The sequence below is a fragment of the Nesoenas mayeri genome, assembly GCF_963082525.1.
Source record: "Nesoenas mayeri genome assembly, chromosome: 1".
NCBI classification, from domain to species: domain Eukaryota; kingdom Metazoa; phylum Chordata; class Aves; order Columbiformes; family Columbidae; genus Nesoenas; species Nesoenas mayeri.
This window is the reverse complement of record NC_137541.1, coordinates 71,232,000-71,251,889: the sequence shown is the minus strand read 5'-3', so window position 1 is coordinate 71,251,889 and position 19,890 is coordinate 71,232,000. Positions and strand designations below refer to the sequence as shown.

At 40.7% G+C, this 19,890-nt stretch overlaps 1 protein-coding gene across 5 annotated transcripts in view; it reads right to left on the bottom strand.

Annotated features, from left to right (window-relative positions):
• Positions 1–853: 853 nt before the first annotated feature.
• The window catches only part of LRP6 (LDL receptor related protein 6), a gene marked incomplete at its 3' end in the record, with an annotated part of 121,893 nt that continues 102,856 nt past the window's right edge, over positions 854–19,890 (bottom strand). For 3 of the 5 annotated variants that reach the window (XM_080361353.1, XM_080361351.1, XM_080361354.1), the window contains 10 exons: positions 18,556–18,767; positions 18,172–18,362; positions 13,595–13,804; positions 12,140–12,265; positions 10,577–10,813; positions 8,748–8,858; positions 5,555–5,785; positions 4,190–4,326; positions 2,907–3,004; positions 854–1,145 (listed from right to left, as the gene is read on the bottom strand). In XM_080361353.1, the coding sequence (XP_080217479.1) occupies positions 854–1,145; positions 2,907–3,004; positions 4,190–4,326; positions 5,555–5,785; positions 8,748–8,858; positions 10,577–10,813; positions 12,140–12,265; positions 13,595–13,804; positions 18,172–18,362; positions 18,556–18,767 (1,845 nt within the window). The remainder of the gene's footprint in view (positions 1,146–2,906; positions 3,005–4,189; positions 4,327–5,554; positions 5,786–8,747; positions 8,859–10,576; positions 10,814–12,139; positions 12,266–13,594; positions 13,805–18,171; positions 18,363–18,555; positions 18,768–19,890) is intronic. The other 2 variants (XM_080361350.1, XM_080361352.1) reach the window with 2 other exon arrangements.

The window sequence follows — 19,890 nt, the reverse complement described above, 5'->3', positions numbered from 1 at the left end:
GCAGCCCAGTTCTAGCAGTAATTTAAATAAGGATATAATGATTTAAAGTGACATGGGCAGGAAGAAAGGATGCAGAAGAGATGGGAAAAGCTAAACTGGAAAAAAAAAAGAAAACTTTAAAATATACCCAACAAAAATCATTGAAATTCCAGAAGCAAGGAGGGAGCTCTAAACATTCTAGTTTGGTATATGCATTAAGGAAAAACAGAGGTGTATTAATTTTAAAAAGTGTTTGATTATTTTTCTGGATTCACTGCTACGATCGCTGTATTCCTGTAGAAAACAAAGCCCTTTGTGTAAGGTTAATATCTGTCCTGACTGCGTTTTCAAGTTTAACTTTAGTTGCTGGCCCTCTCTAGTTAACATAGAAGTTATTTGGCTACTTCCAAGTATCTATGGTATGCTGCTCTGAGACAGACTTCTTTATTGTTAATTACTTTAAACATTTTTGGTATTGACAAACCCCTCATCTCACCTCGCTGGACAAGTAACACATCCCGGTCCTTCCGCTCCCTTATGTGCTCAGTCACTTCACTGGATTAAGGCATGTTTTTGTGTTCCATTTGCAAAAATAAAAACTTTTTGTACAAATGTCTGGGTTCTTTTATACAAAAATTTTTTCTTCTTATGGCACAAGCAGCAGCTGCTGTTTTAAGAAAATATATAAATATCCTTTTTTTTTCTTTCATCTGTACAAATATCTTCAGTATTCCTCCACCCCATTTAATAACATTTAACTGTACACTGTCCTACCTCCTCCCTTGCTGAGAGCTCCCTCCCCCCTCCCCAATAGAACATTTTGTATTTACACTTTTCACGGCGGAGGCAGATATCGGGGTGGGGGGGCTACCCCTCATGAGGAGTCCGTGCAGGGGGACGGTGGCGGCGGGTAGAGGTGGTGGGAGTAGCTCCGCTCCGTGTAGGGGGAGGGCGGGCAGCTTTCATAGTTCTCCTCTGCTGACAGGTACTGGCTGCGAGGAGTGGGCGGCGGGGGGACGGGCTCGGAATCATAGTTCAAGTCACTAGTGTAGCCCTTGGCCGTGGCTGCTGTGACCCTTCGGCTGGGCGCATAGTCACTGTCGCAGACATCCGTGCTGCAGGGCGTCGTGGGAGGTGCAAAATGCCGGTAGCTGTAAGGCCTGTAGCTGTGGTGGGGAGAATTATGGGAAAAGTGTCAGCATATAAAATGACTATGTGTTTTGGGTGATGTGCCCGCGAACAAGCAAGTGGCAGATAAGCAAAGGTGGGACTGGAGAGCGCGTCAGACTCTCCGCAGCAGAGACACAGCATCACACTCTCCTCCCTCCAACACTGCAGACTCACTAACTTCCCTGCAGAAGGCTTACCTCTGCGCTACAGCATCCGCTGGAATACTAATTATTAATTATCTACCAACAAAACGCTCCTTATAGCCTTAGATCAGGTAGAAGTTGCTCCTAAGACAGGGGGACTGGAAGGGCACAGATAGAGGGGACAATAGCTATGTTGCAATTATATGGAGAAGGTATTCTGTTTCCATCATCCAGTTTACGGCTGCTAACTTCTGAGCCCAAACAGGGAGAGTGAACATCACCTGGCACATTCACTGCCAGAGCAGTAACTCAGATGGAAATCCCAAAGGCTGCTACCACAAAATAACTTTTAAAATGAACCCAAGATAGTTTAAAGAAAACAAATCAGAGAGGGAGGTGCTTGATAGCTACAACTACCAGCACCAAAATTCAGTTGCCAGGGGTGGGTCGGGATGCAGCTCCTCTATATTCAAGTCAGAACATTAGGAAAGACGGAAAGATCAGAAGCAGGAATACCAGGGTTTATTTTTGGGATGGGGGAGCATTCCAAAGAACACTCAACCCTGTGCTATATTCCTAATACCATTTGTAATACTCAAAGTCACACCAGCTAACCAGTGAGCAGCGTGATTCACGCCAGTGCCAAATTTTGAGTTTATTTCATTAGAAAGCTACTCATCATTTTGAAAGATTTTTCATATGGCTGCAAGCGACCATTATAAACATCTGGTCTGACCTTCTGCACAACAGAGGCCATATTTTCTGCTAATGGAGAAGAGATGTCTTTTCGCCCCAGAGACCTCATTATCCAAAAGCCCCCCAAAGGCTTTGTGTTAGGAAGGCATTTCTTTCAGCAGACAAATACAGTGCTCTCTTCTCATTGACCAGACCTACTAGTGATTTGGGAGGCGAACATTTATGTCCTTGGGTAGGAGGTCTGTCTTTATTTATTTTTGGTAATGAGTCATAAAATAATGAACTCTAAATAGCATCTTACAGGGAAGGTAAAAAAAAGAGCTATTCAAGTAAACAGAGATAAAGCTTGCATGCCCATAAATATCAGTCAGAGAAAACAAACAAAACGTTAGCAACCTTTTTCAGATATTAACCCTTAATATGTCAAATTAGAATTTCTGTGCTTTATCTAGGCCATAATATTAATGTTACTTCTGACCTACTGGCCTTTATATTGACAGCTTTCCTCCATATGGTGTTTGCCTATCATTTCTGAGAATCATGTAACAAATTATTCAGGACAGAAGCCCAAAACAAGGCAGGGTTCATTCCAAGGTAAGTATTTTTGTCTCAGAGTTATTATGGCACTAGATTTCTGTTCATATTTAGCTAATTTTGCAATGCATGTTGTCATTCCCCCTAAAGCAATATACCCAAGAGGTGTACCACTAACCCACTTTATCATTTACCTCAAAAACTGCTGCACTTACATGCACGCTTCAGTGACACGATACATGTGAACCCATTTAAGCACCTGTTTTAGTGCTTGCAGAATTAGGGCCTTTGATTGCAGTTCTTATGGAGCAGAGGCTGTCTTTATTCTGCATTTTCTACACTAACTGCTTTGATCCTAATGGAAGCTATTGTAATAATTATTACCTGTAGGATCTATGAGTGGATGGGCTGTTTGAAGAATAACCAAATTCCATGGTATAATGTGAACGTTCGGTAGCTGGTGAAGGTGGTGGGTTTAAAATCTAAAGGGGGGGAAAAAAGAATAAAGCCATAGTTTAAAAAAAGAAAATATATGAAGGAGAATCAGGAAAACATCAGGTTATAAATTTCTTCCTAGCACTGTTTAATAGGAACCTTAAGTTAAGAACTCCATATATAGCTCCTCTCAACAAACAGAATTTTTCTCCTGTTTATTCCCTAGTTCTTTAACAATCATTGGAAACACTGCCTGTTACTATTTCCACAGAAGCTATTACTAAGCTTTCTCAAAAAATACTGACTGCTGTTGCTATTTTGACATACCCAGTGCTGAAAAACAAAGTTGAAGCTAGCTGTTCAATACTAGATTGTCAGTAGGGATACCACTTCCCTAGGCAAACTGGCAGATGCCTGCTCCTGCTAGCTTGCAGTCCCCAAGTATGATACTCTTTATAATATTTGCAGCGTGCTGTCCAAGTCAAGCATTGATTCCCTATACAGGCATGTTCTTTCTGCAAACAGTATTTTGATTAGTTTCAAGACACAACATGGTGGGTTGATTCTTGGAATCAAAACCAAACAGGTGAAGATTTCAGCCTGTGCTGACCAAGCACATAACTCTCTAACACTCCATAGTGGCTTGGTGGGCTTCTTATAAAAATAAATAAAACAACCACCACTGATGTTAGAAGTAAAGAGACAGGGAGCCCTCTAGGGCTGGTACCAACTTTTATAGAACATCTAGTGCAGTGTGCTGCCCATTTGTGACTAAAGGAATGCTATGGAGTCGCAAGACACTTTTTTATTTATCTGTCACTTGGCAAGATACATGACACGAAACTTCATTTTAGTTCCTTGAAAGGTCTATACAGAATCAACCATCATACCTCCAGAGGCAGATGGCAGAGTATAATGAAAGGAAAACCCTCTACCAGAGCTGCTCAGCATTTATAGGGATTTTTTCATCTCCCCTGACATTCAATCTAACAGCTTTTTCTGGCACTGACCTCTCTCACAACTTTTTAAAATTAATAGAAAATTCCTATACTGTTTTTGAAGAAGACAATCTCCTCTCCCTTCCTTTTCAAAATCACTTCCTCCATATTCCAACATGTTTATTAGGCTAGAAATCTAAAACAAAACATTCATCTGTCAATTAATTATCTTCACAAAGACACCAGCACTTCTCTGAAAACTGTTAAAGGTCTATGAATAATAGAATGACTTACTGGAGGAAAGTAAGTGCCTTTGGTACTTGAAGAACTACTGGAAGAAGCTCCAGTGACGTGGGCCCTGTCATAGGGTGGCCCACTGCTCCCTCCCATAATGCTGAGGGAGCTGATCACAGATTTACCTCGAGACATCCCTGAAGAAGAACAAAGACGTATGTCAGTATTAAATTCTTTGAAGCAAACAGAGAAAAAAAAAAAGCTTAAAAAATAATGTAGAGGATAAAAGCAGTATAAGCACAACTCCTAAAACCAAAATTAATCTTCTTGGTATTAATAGCAAATTCGTTGCTCCCTGATGGACAACTGGAATGCAGACTGTCAGGGAATAAATGTGTTGGGTTTGTGTATCAGCCACTTAACTGGAGGACTTGGCACTGGGCTATACTAGACCTCTGTGAAGAGAAACAGATTTCTTTCACTTGAATGGCTGGAAAAGACTTGAGAGAACAGGCATTCAGACACTATTTCTATGCCTCAGAATAAAACATGAAACTGACTCTGACTACCTCAACTGAGCAACTGAAATTTGTGCAGGAGAAGAGAGGGTTTCTGTTCTTTAATTTCCACACTGTTAAGTGAGCTTGTGCTACTGGACTGAAGCAACCTGGCAGAGAGTCCAAGCGAGAAATGCAGAGGTCTGCCCCCGTGCTCGAAATAATGGTGGAAATTCTGTTCAAAGACTCTCTTTATGAAAGCAGGTTATTACAAAAAGCAACATGCACTATTTTAACTCTGTAACAGCCACACAGAACCTCTGTGTTCTGACTGGAAACTGCTGGATCCAAAGCCACACGTTACAGTACATATTTAATCAGTATATACAGAAGCAATGCATATAAATGAAGTACAACACTGCGGTTAAGTCTCACTTTTGAAAGAGAAGTGACATCATGCACTTAGATTGGCGTTGGAAACTTCACCATCAAACAAAATAAGCTGAGACCACAGTTATTGCTGGTCAGTGCAGACTTCACAAGAAGTTTCACAAGCATACAAACCCAGTCTACAAATCTAATAAGAATAATTACATGATGTTTAAAGTCTCACAACTATAACTCAGTGTAACTTCAGTGTGTACTGTTGTGATACCTTGCTGATGCTGTAATAGGTTTCTTTAGTAGCAAAAGACGACAATTCCCACTATATTTGTATTTATTTGATACACAGTTCTGCCAAGTATCTAAATGCTCGTGCATAGGTAAAATAGCAGTTCATTATTATTATTAAGGATGGCAACTAGCCTTAACAATCCTGGTTTCCAGTAGCTTCCGAGAGTGATGCACCTGGAACAGATATCTATGTATGTTTAGCTACAACTATGTGGTGCCAAAGAGCAGGACAAGAATCACACCATTTACTCACCAGGAAGAGACCCTGACAAAGAGCTTGGGTGAGGCACATAACCAAGAGGTACAGAGGCTGGTCCGTGCACCACATAATCATTGGTCATTGTTTCCCCATCTCCCTTCATGCGTGGGCACAGCACTCTCTGGCAGATGAAGTACATCGCTCCAACCACAAAAACTGTCAGGATCACACCAATGATGGAGCCTATTGTGTTGTTGGGCTGTGGTGCAGGCTCCTCTGTTGTGTCTGAAAGGAAAAAGAAAAATCAGACCATGTAAGTTAATCCAACAGCTTCATGTACCCTCAGTTTTCCTGACATCCACACAGGAAAAATAAAAACCTCCTCTTCTGTAGGCAGACAGCTTTCAAATTAATATATGTTAGGAACAAATGGGCACTGCGATTGGTCTGTTTAAAGAGTCTGAGTGTCTGTAAGGGCTATCTGCGTACAAGATGATCTCCACACATGCAGAGAAGTTTCTGAATCACAAATGACAGGAAATGAACAGTACATGCGTGTGCAGGGGGCTTGATGAACCAAGGTCCTGATCTTGCTTCGTGCTGACAGGCAGTGCTATCCTTGAACTGGAGGAACAAGACCGGCAGTCATAACTCCAGAGGGTACGGTGCTGGGGACTCCAGTTACGCTTCTGCTTGTCATTAAAGACAATGGCAACTACATTTCAGGTTGCACCTCATCATATAAGCACCTAGTTTATCACCCAGTGTAACAGACTGGCACCTCCTTTTCTCAACTGTGTAACATTCACTTATGCTGAACAGTTGAGGTGATGCACCAGTGATGAATTTTGGGTTTGCTGCTATTTATTAAACTACCTAACCTACTCCACACTGATGGTTACAGATAAAGCTGAGCATCAGCTTTAGAGGTGCCATCCTTGAGAGGAATCTGTATCTGAAATGATTATTCAACAGTCAAAATGAGTGGCTTCCCCTACAATACCAATTCTAAGCAATGACATTTCTGGGAATAACTGACAACCCCCTGCCTGCGCTTCATGAATTTGACAAGAAAAGGAGACTTTAAAGTATTTTCCTGTTCCAGTCAGTGTTTTACATCTTATCCATTACTGAAAGTCTTTTCCTCAACACGTTTTCTTCTCCCTGAACACCAAACCCACACTTTAACCAGCTTGTCACAGTCTACAGAGATAAGTAAACAGACTTCTGATCATACTGGAAGAGGGACAGTGACAACTGCAATCTTACTCTGGGTGGGCTAATCTTCCATCCTCTGTTACAAAGCCAGAAAATATATGAACTATAGTAAAGATAACTGCACATGTCTGTGATAATATCACTAATAACTTCGTAGCATGACAGAACATCTCCTATTATTCCTTCTTAAGATCAAGGATCCAACTATGGCTTTGCATTTTCAAGTTATGTGTGTGTCAACCATGATACATGGATCTCTAACACGAGAAGAGATGTCCCTACCCAGACTTGTGCAAAGCATTTGACGCTGTCCCAACAAGATGACCTTGTCCCTAAATCAGAGATATGGATCTGACAGGTAGACCACTGAGTAGATAAGGAATAGGCTGGACGGTCACACTCAGAGAGTTGCAGTCAGTGGCTCAATGGCCAAGTAGAGACCAGTGACACGTGGGGTTCCTTGGGCGTCAGTATTGGGACCGGTGCTGTTCAACATCTTTGTCAGGGATATAGACAGTGAAACTGAGTGTATCCCCAGCAAGTTTGCCAACAACACCAAGCTCTGTGGTGTGGTCAGCACACTGGAGGGAAGGGATGCCATCCAGAGGGACCTTGATAGGCTTGAGAGGTGGGTCCATGCAAACACCATGAAGTTCAACAAGGCCAAGAGCAAAGCCATGCGTGTAGGTTGGGGCAATTGCAAGTACAGATACAGGCTGGGCAGAGAATGAATTGAGGGCAGTCCTGAGGAGAAGGACTTGGGGGTATTGGTTGAAGCTCAACATAAGCCAGCAATGTGAGCTTGCAGATCGGAAGGCCAATCGTATCCTGGTCTGCATCAAAAGAAATGTGATGGGTAGGTCAAGGGAGACGATTCTGCCCCTCTGCTCTCATGAAACTGCACCTGGAGTCCTGCGTCCAGCTCTGAGTACCCCAATATAAGAAGGACAGAGACCTGTTGGAACAAGTCCAGAGGAGGGCCATGAAGATGATCAGGGGATGGAGCACCTCTCCTACAAAGACAGGCTAAAAGAGTTGAGTTGCTCAGCCTGGAGAAGGGAAGGCTCTGGGAAGACCTTATAAAGACCTTTCAGTACCTAAAGGGGCCCTACAAGAAAGCTGGAATTGGAGTTTTTACAAGGGCATGTAGTAACAGGATAAGGGGTAATGGATTTAAACTGAGAGAGGGTAGATTTGGTTTAGATATAAGGAAGAAATTATATCATTATGACGGTGGTGAGACACTGGAACAGGCTGCCCAGAGAAGCTGTGGATGCCCCATTCCTGGAAATGTTCAAGGCCAGGTTGGATGAGGCTTTCAGCAACCTGGTCTAGTGGAAGGTGTCCCTGCCCATGGAAAGGGGGGTAGACTTAGATGTCTTTAAGGTTCCTTCCAAACCAAACCATTCTATGATTCTGTTTGCAATTTATTTTAAAGCACCAATGGTGAAAATGAACTTTCCAGTTGGAATTTTAAAGGCAGTGATTTTCTTGCAGAGCCCTGGAGATTTCAAGGTAGGGGATATCACATGTTACAAACCATAAATCAAGCTCAGAATTACATCTTTTCAAGATACAAAGGAAATTTTAGAAGGTTTATTCTGTAAACAGAGTGCTCCTCTGATTCTAAAAGCACCTGCTATTAATTCTCCGGATCAGAAAACCATGAAGCAGAGTGCTTATATATAAAAGGCTCATGCTGCTAGAGAGATTTCTTGTACTGCACCATCGCAGCATACTAACAAGTTATAGTAAAACAAACCTTTTATTTCTTTCAAACATTTAAAATTATAAGTGGAAAAATTACTATCCTGTTTTGCCTCAGATACTACTTGTTCCGAATACTAGTTATTTTTGTTATTCCTCTTCCACCACATTTTGCATTACTGGCATCACAACAGTTATGAACAAGAGCATCCATTTTGTGAACAATTAATTCAGTCTGGTTGGTAGAATAAAAATCTAAGTCATAAAAAAGGTAAGAAACAAATTTTTGATACTGCAATCTAGTCTCAGGTTTTATACTCACAGCATCCTTGCTCATCTGAGCTGTCACTGCAGTCCAGGTTGTGGTCACACTTCTTGCTTTTCCCAATGCACTGACCGCTGGCACAGCGGAACTGATCGTTTAAACAAAGCACTGGAAAGAGAACCCCCCCACACACACACACCAGAAGTCAGTATCAAAAACTTCTACTCTTTAAAATTATTTAACACCCCAAGACAACAAAGTATACAATCAGGAGTATCTTGGGAGAGCTTAGCCTGCCTCTAGATTCATTTCTTGAGGTAGCTGGTGGCATACAAAAGTCCTTAATGCCAACCATGCAGTAAAAGAGATTCAGTTTTCTTTTGAGGGTTTGCACAGAGGTGTACCTGGTCCTTACTGCCTGCTTATTTACAGTAAGAACGCTACAAGATAAAGTCACCTTGACTAAAAATAACCCAGAAGCAGAAGTTCACTTAGAACACAGGCACTTATGCCAGGACATGGGTATTGCAAAATTACTGTAAGAATAGACAACTCTAAGCATTTACTGTAATACAAGAGAGAAGAATTAAGTTATTAAAAATAAATCTGCCAAACCATGATGATAAAATTGTTTAAGAAAAATAAATGTGGTTTCTCAATGCCCTTGTGCACTTCCTGTAAACCAGAAAACTCCTTGATCATGGGACAATATATTTCACCTGACATTATGTTTTTAAACTCCAATGAAAGACAGAAGATAAAACTGGAGCTTTGCCAGTACACTCAAAAAATAAACTACCACTTTGGGAAAAAAGGTGCTGCAGGCAAGGTGCTGGCTGCTGTTGTTTACACATTTTTTGCCTCCTGTTTCTCATAAATCCAGAAATTCTTTCTGACTTCAGTTGAATTAAGTTAAACTAAAGGCTCTTCTGATCTGTAATCAGCTTGAATACTCTGAATAACAGGGTCACTTTGAAGGTGATAAACAGCCCCTGGTCTGATACCTTCAGTTGCCGGACAGCAACTGGGATGCTAACTTACACCACGTATTTTCACATGTCAGCATCTCATCTGGTTAAAATATCTTTCATCACACAGGAATTTCTGCATTGGTCTGTATATTTTTGTTTAGGCTGAAGCACATTTTTTGGAAAGAAATTCAGCCTTGATTCAAGACCCTTAGACAGTCTTTTCAAAGAAGGAAAATGTACTGCAAGGATATGGAGAAGAGGCATCCTTTCACGCTCACAGGTTGCCCCTACAACTCCTCACTACTTGCGCAGTGGGGAAAGGGGGAGCTTGCTCATGTTTTACATTGTACAGTAGTGGGATAGTTCAGATTCCACCAGCATAACCTGTCCATTCAAAAATTATTAAAAAACTAATTCTCATTATGTTGGCAATAGCACCTCCCTCTGTAACAATGGCTTAAATACTCTCTTTTGATGTGCTCTATAGGAAGAGTAGGTCTCCAGGAATCTCACCTGTCTGTCACTCATAAAAGCTTAAATTAATTTTGTTCAGGTATTATAAGAATCCCAAGATCTTTACTTGAGACAAGGTACACAAAAAACTAGGATTTGCTCCACTTGGTAATACACTCCAAGTTACCAGATTTTTTAAAAGGTAAAAATATATCGTCTTTTTAATGGTACTTTTCACAAACAGAGCTTAAAATCACTGTGCAAGAGATCAGTGTTATTTCTGTCTCACAGGTTGAGAAATAAAAGTGCAGAGTTGTGAAATAATTTCCCATTCAACAGATCAGTTTAAAAACTAGCCAAACCTCAGATCCTTCAAAATCCTACTCAGCAATAAGTTTGGTATCTATCGTAGTGTCCCCATGACAGTTTTATTTTCATCACACTCTGAAAGAGTCTCTGTACCTTCACAGTTCTTCTCATCTGAGTTGTCCTGGCAATTTGCTTCTCCATTGCACCTAAGGGCACTTTCTATGCACTGTCCACTTTCACACTGGAACTGGGTGTCTGAGCACACTGGGCAGTTCTTTTCATCACTGTGGTCTTCACATTCAGTGAAACCATCACAGCGCCAGGCCACTGGGATGCAGTCAATCTCACCTGTGAAACAGGTGAACTGCTGAGGTGAGCACGTTGGTGGTTCTTTAAAAAAAAAAAAAAAACAAGCAAACAAACAAAAATTAACATTCCAGGTGAACAAACAGCAGATCAGGACAGGTAAGGACAAGAAGAGCTCAGTTGCTTTAATTTATCAAGCGGCTGATAAACCTGCCACGTCATAAGGTAATTTCCACTGCCACTGCCTCTGCAGTCACTTGTGCAGATCTTGAGCCCCAGGTGACTGGTGCAGGCTCAAGCTGGTGGAGGCTCATTAGACAAAGAATAAGAGGAACAGAGAAACATGCACATCCAAAACACAATTACTTTCTTACCTTCCCGTTTCAGCTTCTTACACTCTTCTCTTAGGAGGTCTTCAAAAGTTTTCATTTAAAGTCAACACACTTTTTTACAGCACTGTACACATGACCGATGGCTCACTTTTTAATGTTCAACAGTCATTGTATAGAAAACGTTAAAAGCATGTAATGTGCTGCAGATTGATGCACTGTGACTCAATGTCTAGTTATGTGCCCTTGACTGCTCTGTTCAAAATTCTTCTAAAAAGACAAAAAACTGCTCCATCTAGTCAAGTTGTGCTATCTCAACACAGCTGTTAGCTGTTATTTAACATTTACTACAGTAACTGTTAATCTCATGCAGTAAGCAAGTGTGGATTTCTTTCCTCTTTTTTAAACCCCCTTTCCTTCCCCCCAACTTTTTGGCCTAGTATTAAACTTGCTCTGAGAAAATATCTGGATTATGTTAGCTCTTGTTCCATTGTGAGACCACATGTCGCCTTGATGGCAAGAAGATTGCATAATAAATCCATTCAGTACGGTGGCACAAAGAGACCCACGCACCAAAGTGCTTCTCCTCTCCCCCAGTTCCACCCCACCCTTGGAGACACCAGGGCGTAGGCAACAGTGGTCATAGCACCACAGAGGAGGCAACTCACCCTTCTGGGATTGCAGTTCAGAAAGACACGCACAGGGTGAGTTTAAGGAGGACAGTGCATTAAATGGCACAGACATGGTGTAATATGTCAGAATGTGAGCATCTACCATTATTTGAAGAAGGAGAACATACAGAGTAATAGGAAAAACTTTTTAAAAGAATTATACAAATAAAAAATCAAGTTGAAATAATTCAGTAGTCTTAAGTAGAAAGGGTGAACAGAAATCCTTATTCAACAGTCAACTAGTGAATTTTTACTCTTCTCTTACTCTTTCTCAATACTTGCAGATTTAGCTGGGGGTGGAAGCATGTAAAAGCCCATAACAGCACCTGGTCCACTGTCACATTCTTGCTGCTCAGAAGCCACCCCCAAAACCAGAGAGACAACGCACACAGAGCACAGAAAGGACTTACCTCCGCAGGACAGCTCATCCTGCAGCAGAACAAGGTGGACGGGGCAAGAGCAGCGCGTGGTGCCATCACCCTTCACAATGCAAATGTGCGAGCAGCCACCGTTATCTTGAGAACAAGGATGTTGTCCTGCGATTTTAAAAATAAGAAAGACAGGTTCTGAAAAGAAATCTTTTCTGACCATTCAGTGATTTCTAAGGTCTCACGGGACTCCATTACTTCCTTCCCCCTGAGGAGAGCACTACTAAAAACAACTCTGAAAAAGTTGTATTTTGTTGTGTGCATTTTTTTCCCTTTGCACGCATCAATAATTATCACGCACATCAATAATTGTCTGTGATCTGAACCATTGTAAGAATCATGCCATGGGGTCTACTAATACAGTAAACAGCTCTAAAAGCATTTGGCTTCTTGTGTGAGGTAAAATTAGTTCTGCAGCAAAAATAGCAGCATTAGTAATACAAAAAGATGCCTTGGATTCCACACCTCATTTTCTCTACCAAACACCATTAAAAAAAGTAAACTTTTCTAATTTATGAATTCTGAAGCTTCCACGCTGTCTCTGAAACTCAAATTAACGTGCTCTAGATAAATATGTCTCTTCATTTTAATGTTTAATAAGGACAACATACTTCTCTTGGAACTCCTGACAGATGTACTGAGATTAATAGCAAACAAAACTAGTAGTAGTCTGCACTGATGCTTTAATTAAACATCCCCAGACATTTTTCTACATGTTTCTCCAAGGCATGCACCACAGCCTATTAATTCGGCCTATTTCCTCCAGGATGATGGCAGCTCCACAGCTTTAACCATCAAACTCCCATCGTTTCAAGCAAGTGTAGGGGGGAAGGCTATATCCTGGTAAACAGAAAACCACAAAACCAGAAAGCCATGTTCAACATAAATTTTTATTTAATACACAACTCCTTTGTGCAATGCAATGTTGCTCTTCTGTCATTTACTTTCAATACAAATTGTCACCAACAAAAATTGTTCACTTTGCCTTCAAGGCAGGCAGTCTATTGAAACACTGTCAGTAACAGCCCCTGAGAACTGTGTGTGTCTAAATGGAGTAAACACCTAATAACGCTTCACTAGCGTGTCACAGCTGTAATCCAGAAAATTCTCTACTAGGGATAAGAGGGCATTTCCACTCTGCCTACAAACAGTCAAGTGCCAGGTGCCTGTACGGGACTACCACTAAAGTTGTCATCAGCGATAACACATGATGCTGGGTTTGTGATAGATTTCCAGCCCATTGCCAACTGCCTGAAGGAAACAAACTTAAACACCCCCTGGTGATGTACAGACACAAAACGATACCAACTTCCGGCCCCTTGGATCTGCACTGATGTTGATCAGTGACAAGGCAAAGCAGGCTCATGTCTCTGTGGTCACTCCTTGCCTACAGCCCCACAGGCACTGTTTGCACTTGCAAGCAGGGACTGCACTTACTGTATTCCTGAATGTTGAGCTGCTTCACAGCATGGATGTCACTGAGCTGTGCAATGCGAGCTTGGACCTTCGTACGTCCTTCTCGACCAGTCATATCAATCTTTTCAATCATCTGTTGTTGCCTGTCAATCCAATACAGCCAGTTTTCAAATACAGTTAGTCCCACGGGCTGCAAGATGTTAGAGTCTTCCAAAACAATCCGGTTAGCACCTGCAGAAGCGAAAGAGTGGTTCAGTATCTAAGGTGATTTTACTTGAGCTACCACGAACATCTTCTACACTACTCACATCATTATTTTCCATGACTTTTATATTATCAGGTAAAAACACAAGCAATCCTGGATCATCTGATACAAGACTGCATTTTACGGACACACAACCACAAGTTTTTTCTACTTTCATCAATACAGGTTTTGTGTTTCCAATACATTTCCTGTATTGAAGAAGCATCTGGAGTTGGGGGCTCAGCTGTCATGAGCCTATCTAGTGTTTTATTGAGAACTGGTAATTCTTTTCATTCTTCTACCCTTTTTTTGAGAGATTGCCTGCTTTGTCTTGGCATACAACAGGCAATAAGAACATGGATTAGTAGCTTGAGTTAACTAATACAAGATAAAATCCAAGTCAAAACAAGTTAGTTAGTACTTTTCACATGAATTATAAGATTAAGGTAAACACTTGACTTCTGACTTCCTCACACTTTTGTTTCAACTACATTATCTTCACTAAGGTTTTCACGCTAAATCGGGAACGCACCTTTCTTCCTAGCGAACACTTACTTTCCTCAGTTCCTTTAGCAATCACAGCTAAAAGCCAAGAGGCTTTTAGCCTGACACCTCTCAAGAGCATTTGTTGGCTTCTATGCTAGATTACCTGGCATCAAATACAGTCAAGAGAAATCACCACGCTTCATGGTTAACACACCACATAAACAGAAGACAGTCCACAGGTATTTAAAGACTGTCCAAAGACAGTGTAGACTTTGTAACTCATACACAGAAGGAAAATAAAGGGTGCTTCAGAAGACAGACCCAATTTGAAATTATTTTGCTTTGAAATCGGGTCCATCTTTTTGAAACACCGTGTATGTTATTCAAAAACCTGAGAGCTTAAAAGTGAGGTTTAATCCACACTTTTTAAATTTTACATGACACAACATGGTCATTAACACTCAAATACTGATTGAGGTTTATCAGCCTGAGCATAAAATTACTCACAAACATAGGGAATCTGTTTCAATTTGTAAATGCTGAAACCATATTACATAGTCTAAAATTAGGCCACAGCTTGAAAATTTGGTATTTCAGATATCTGGGCTCACCGTTATGCTTATTCTTCACTTTTGCTACAGTAGCTTTGCATAAGTTCATCCACAAAACAACTTCCAATAGGTTTTTATATTTTGTCCTGTAAAAATGTACTAGTACAACTGCATACCACAGAAAAGATGCATATATTTTATAATTTGAGCAGGTTCTATTCTTCTGCTTTGATTAGCAGCAAAAATAAGTTTTTGGCTTGTTGAGAATTTAGTCAACAGTATATCAGTGCTGATGACATATAAACAACTTCAGCTGTGAAAAACATATTTCTTTTCTTTTCACTAAATGCATACAGAGCTCAAAAGTTAAGTAGCCTTACAAACATTTAGCAAGTGGTAACGTCTAAAGCAGAACATGAAAATTCAAATACTAATCCTCAGTTAGACCAGGCTCTCTCCCACCACTTTGGAACAACACCAGCAATGATCTGATTAAGCAAATACGCTGATGGATTCTGAAGAAAACTATACCCAGACTGATGTAGAAATTAATAGACTGAGTGATGTAAGTCAAATGAAATAACTTCAACCGTCTATTAACCCCCATGAACATGAGTCACTGTATAAAGGTAAGAAACAGCAACCTGCATCTCAAGAAGAAGAAAAGCTAAGCTGAGAACAGAGGAAAATGCAAAGATAACAGTAAGGAATATAGTTAAAACTAAGACCTTGACCTACCCAGACGGAGTCTGTACATGCCCTGTTCTGCCATGCCCATGTCAATCAGCATGGCATTTTTGCAGTATGCTCCTAAAGCTCTGAAGCTTAAAATTTTCACTCCCTTAATATCTTAATCTTTCTTTTTAATAGTTGTGACCAAGTGTAACTGACTATTTCTGACTAAACAGAGACACTGAAAGCCCTCCTTCCATAAACCAACAATAAAATCTGAAGGTGGCTCATCAGGGTGCTAGCCCCCTTTATTGGGAATGTCAGATGAAAGGGAAAAGTGATTAAGAGAAGCTTTCTCTCCTGGCATCACCATTCTCTTTCCAGCAATATCTTTACAAAAAGACTTTAAACCAACCAAATAAATACAAAAATCAGGACACACCCGTAGCTTTTTCTGTTTCCAAATCAAAATTACTTAATTCCAGAATCATTAGACGTTTCCAAATCACACTAATTATTCTGGAATAGAAGAACTAATTTCCAAATAGTTTCCATGGTGGGGAGCTAATTCCAGTCATCTTTTCATAAACAACCCCTTAATCATGTGAAAAATCTGGTTGGCTTCAATAGGATCTCCCATTTAGGCAACACAGCCGAGTCCCAATTGCATGCCTGAAGCACAGGGAGGAAGAAAAAGACTGCAGCACATAAAAGGCATTCTAGCTCTCCTCCTTTTTACGGTTACTGGCACGTACAGAGTCAGAGCAAGAGATTGTGCATGTTTTTAAGAAGTTAACACGCAGAAAAATTACTCTGCTGGTCAAAAGAGCCTATTAATCAGCATTCCTAAGCACAGGAATGCATCGCAGCAGTTAGCAATTTATTGTGGTGATTATAGCAATCTATTTTGCGGTGTAAATGCCAAAAAGCAAGAGAGGTTTTGCAATTATTTTTTTACATGTTCTTTGCAAATATGGTGAGCTTTTAGTACACAACATCGGTGATCCAACAGCCACATCTTTAAAAAAACCACAAAATTATTAAAACCAGACTAGATTAGAATTTAGATCCATCTCATCCTCTAGTGTCCTAATTTCTGGCAGTTAACAGACATATAGAGAGAAGCAAAGCACATATATTCTGCTGCTGCCCATTATTTTACTCATGTAGACCTTAGATCCGGGATAACCAAGAACATACCGGGATACACCACACCACTTTCTTTTAAAAAACAATTCACTAACTCAACTCAGCTTATGTCCTATGTTTTAAAATAGTAAAGAGCTGGGATATCGCAGTTCGTTAGTGACCCTGAATCTTTCAGTGACACACTATGTTAATCACTGAAAAAAATTACTATCTTGCCGATCCTCAATTCCAATCATGTAGTAAAACTAAAATGTTTTCCAAAACAAAAGCTTATTCTAACAGCTTAATAAAAGTCTGAAGATCACACTGGTTCAGTGGGATTACATGCTGCTGCTTTGAATGCAGATTTCATGTCATCAGTGAGAGACATTACTGCAAAATATTATACTCTCATTTTCAAACTTGCTCAAAGACTGCAAAGTGTGTCCTTATTTCCTTACACGTGTACTTATGCTACTGACAGTAGAGTAACACTCAGCTGAAGTACAAGGACACACACTATTCAAACTGGGGATGGACTAACTGCAGAGGAAGGAGAAATTCTACGTCTGCCCTACACTAATAGCAGAGCGAGGGGGGGGATGTACCACATCACCTAGCAGAGATGACACTCCCATCTGCAACATCCAGCCCAGCTCCTGTCACAACAAATTAGTACCAAAGCCACATGGTACAGCTGAGCTGATCCAGCAGCTTGCTGGATCTGGCTGGTAAATAAGATACACCTCAGTGTCACTCAATCTCACTGTGTGATTTTGCCTCTTCTCTTGCTCCAGTTCCGGTTGCTTGCTGGAGCCTCGCTGAACCAATTCAGCTTTCCAAACCAACAGAACACTGTTCTCTATTTCTGTTTTTCTGTATATTGTTGTTAAGCTATTGTTTTGCTTATGTGGTTAAGTCAGTTGAATCAATACAAAGAGGAGGTCAGACAAGCAGCAAACCAAGCTTAGGGAGCAGGCAAAGAATTCCATAGCTGGAAGAGGGAGGTTTTTTTCCGTTTTGAGAACAGGGAGATGTTAGATCTTCTCTATCCTTCTCACATCATTACACCCTAAATGACAGGTACATAAGTGACCTGCACACTCGCTGCTTTAACTCTGCAGAAAACATTTTTTTCCCATACCAGGAAACTTTCCTCTTGATTGACAGACAACTGCACCAAATGCAATGCCTTTAAAAACAACCCTCCCACTCCCCTTTCCAAAAGTGCTGCAATTTATTTGTGAGCTGACTTTGGGAAACCACACGAAGGTCCTGCAGTGAGAAACTGAAGTAAATAGCATGTGTAACAATTAATAGTGCAAATCATAGATAAAGGCATGAGACTGTAAAGGCACGCAGCATGAATCATGCACATTCCCTGGCTGGGAATTTAGGGAGCGATTAGAATCACAGTACAGACTGTTTATAGTAGGAAGGAAAAGAAGATACCTTTCTCTGCATTCCCCCACACCCACACCACACAAATGAATCACTGAATTAAAGTGCTACTCTACCTGAAAGGTCACTGCTTTCAATTCTTCGCAGGTCTGAATCAGCCCAGAACAACTTGCCTAGCTGGCTGTCAATAGCTAAGGCTATGGGCTTGCTCAAACCACTGAAAAAAAGGACCTCTCGTTCAGTTCCATCCAATGCCGCTCTCTCAATTTTAGGAGACCTTTCCTGTAGGTTGGTGAAATACATGTATCTGGAATAGGAATGATCAGACAAAAAAAAAATATTTGATTTTTCCACATTTTTGCTATATGACCAAGACATGTTAACAAATGTCAAAGATTGTTTTTATTCTGACAAACAGAAACCAACCAGCAGCAAGAAAACCATTTGATTCTCAAGACCTTCAGCCTGAATTTCCATATATTGCTCTTTCAGCTACATACCCTTTCTCTGGATTCACCACAATGGCCCTGGGCCTATCTTGATCTCCTTTGAGCACCACTCCCATGGGTCTCCCATCCAGGCGTGTCACATTGATCACATTAGTAGCTTCGCAGGTCCAGTAGATATAGCGGCTGTAAATGTCAATGCTCAGGTCATAAGGCTGCATATCTAGGTTCTGATTGGGAACTGGACTTGTCACAACAGTGAGGCTCTACAAAGGAAAGAAAAACAACCCACAGAGGAGCATTTAATCTGATCCAACGTGAGCAGTTTTATTTGTTATGGATGCACCACATCAAACTACTGCTCAGCTAAAGAAGACAGCCAAAATATTATCATAAAGTAAGGAGACACCCAGGTTCAGTTGCCCCACCAACACTTTTAATCTGATATAGACACTTAGTCCCGATGGTTTGTTGTAATGGCAATCATGTAAGTTGGTTGTAACTTGTATGACTTCGTAAGTTTGACCAATAAATTCAAATTGTCCCTATGTTGAAGATTCAGGGTCAGCTTCCACATTTCCTCTGCTTTCTTGACAACTCTAAGTTCAGTTTGGATAGACCCAAACCCAGCACATTTAGCAGCTCACAACAGAAACACATCACCACTGACTTCCAAAGCTGCAGCTGAACAGATAAAAAAAAAAGGCCAAGTGAGGCCAGACAGCACTTGAAATTCTTGCCTCATTCTCCTTCACCAGCACTGCCATCACATTTGGCGGACGTAAGGATGAATAATAAAAGGTAAGGCAGCTATGCCAACAGACAGAAAGGATATCAGCTAGTGTAATACAGTGAGTTTAGAGTATTTCCAGTTAACACACTTCTGCTTCAAATTTCTTGCCTTCTACTGATCCAGACCACTGGAGTTCACATGCTTTTCTTCTTTTCTTTTTTTTTTTTTTTTTTAATTTATGAATTTTTTTAGAAAGAAACTGTATAGTCTCCCTATAGTGAAAGTTGAACCTAACTGACATCTTTCATGAACTTTAAAAAAAAAAAATCTAAAGAAGATAAATCACAAAACATGGCCTTACATAATCTTTTCAGAAAACTCCATGCTTGTGAGGTAAGCAGCCTCCACCCTTTCACCCCCAAATTAAACTTCACCAGAAAATTTGCCTAAACTTTCTTGTCACCTCTATGAAAGGGTGTGCCTACAAGTCTTGCACTTGTTTATTCTGCTGAAGCTGGCAAGAACCTGGTGCCTTTTGACTAGTTTTGGGTGTTAAAATATTTAGATAGATATTCCAAAATTAAAACCAGTGCTAAATTAAGAGTTAAGACTGAAGGGCATTTCAGCAGGATCCAGCTACCACCACACCCACTACC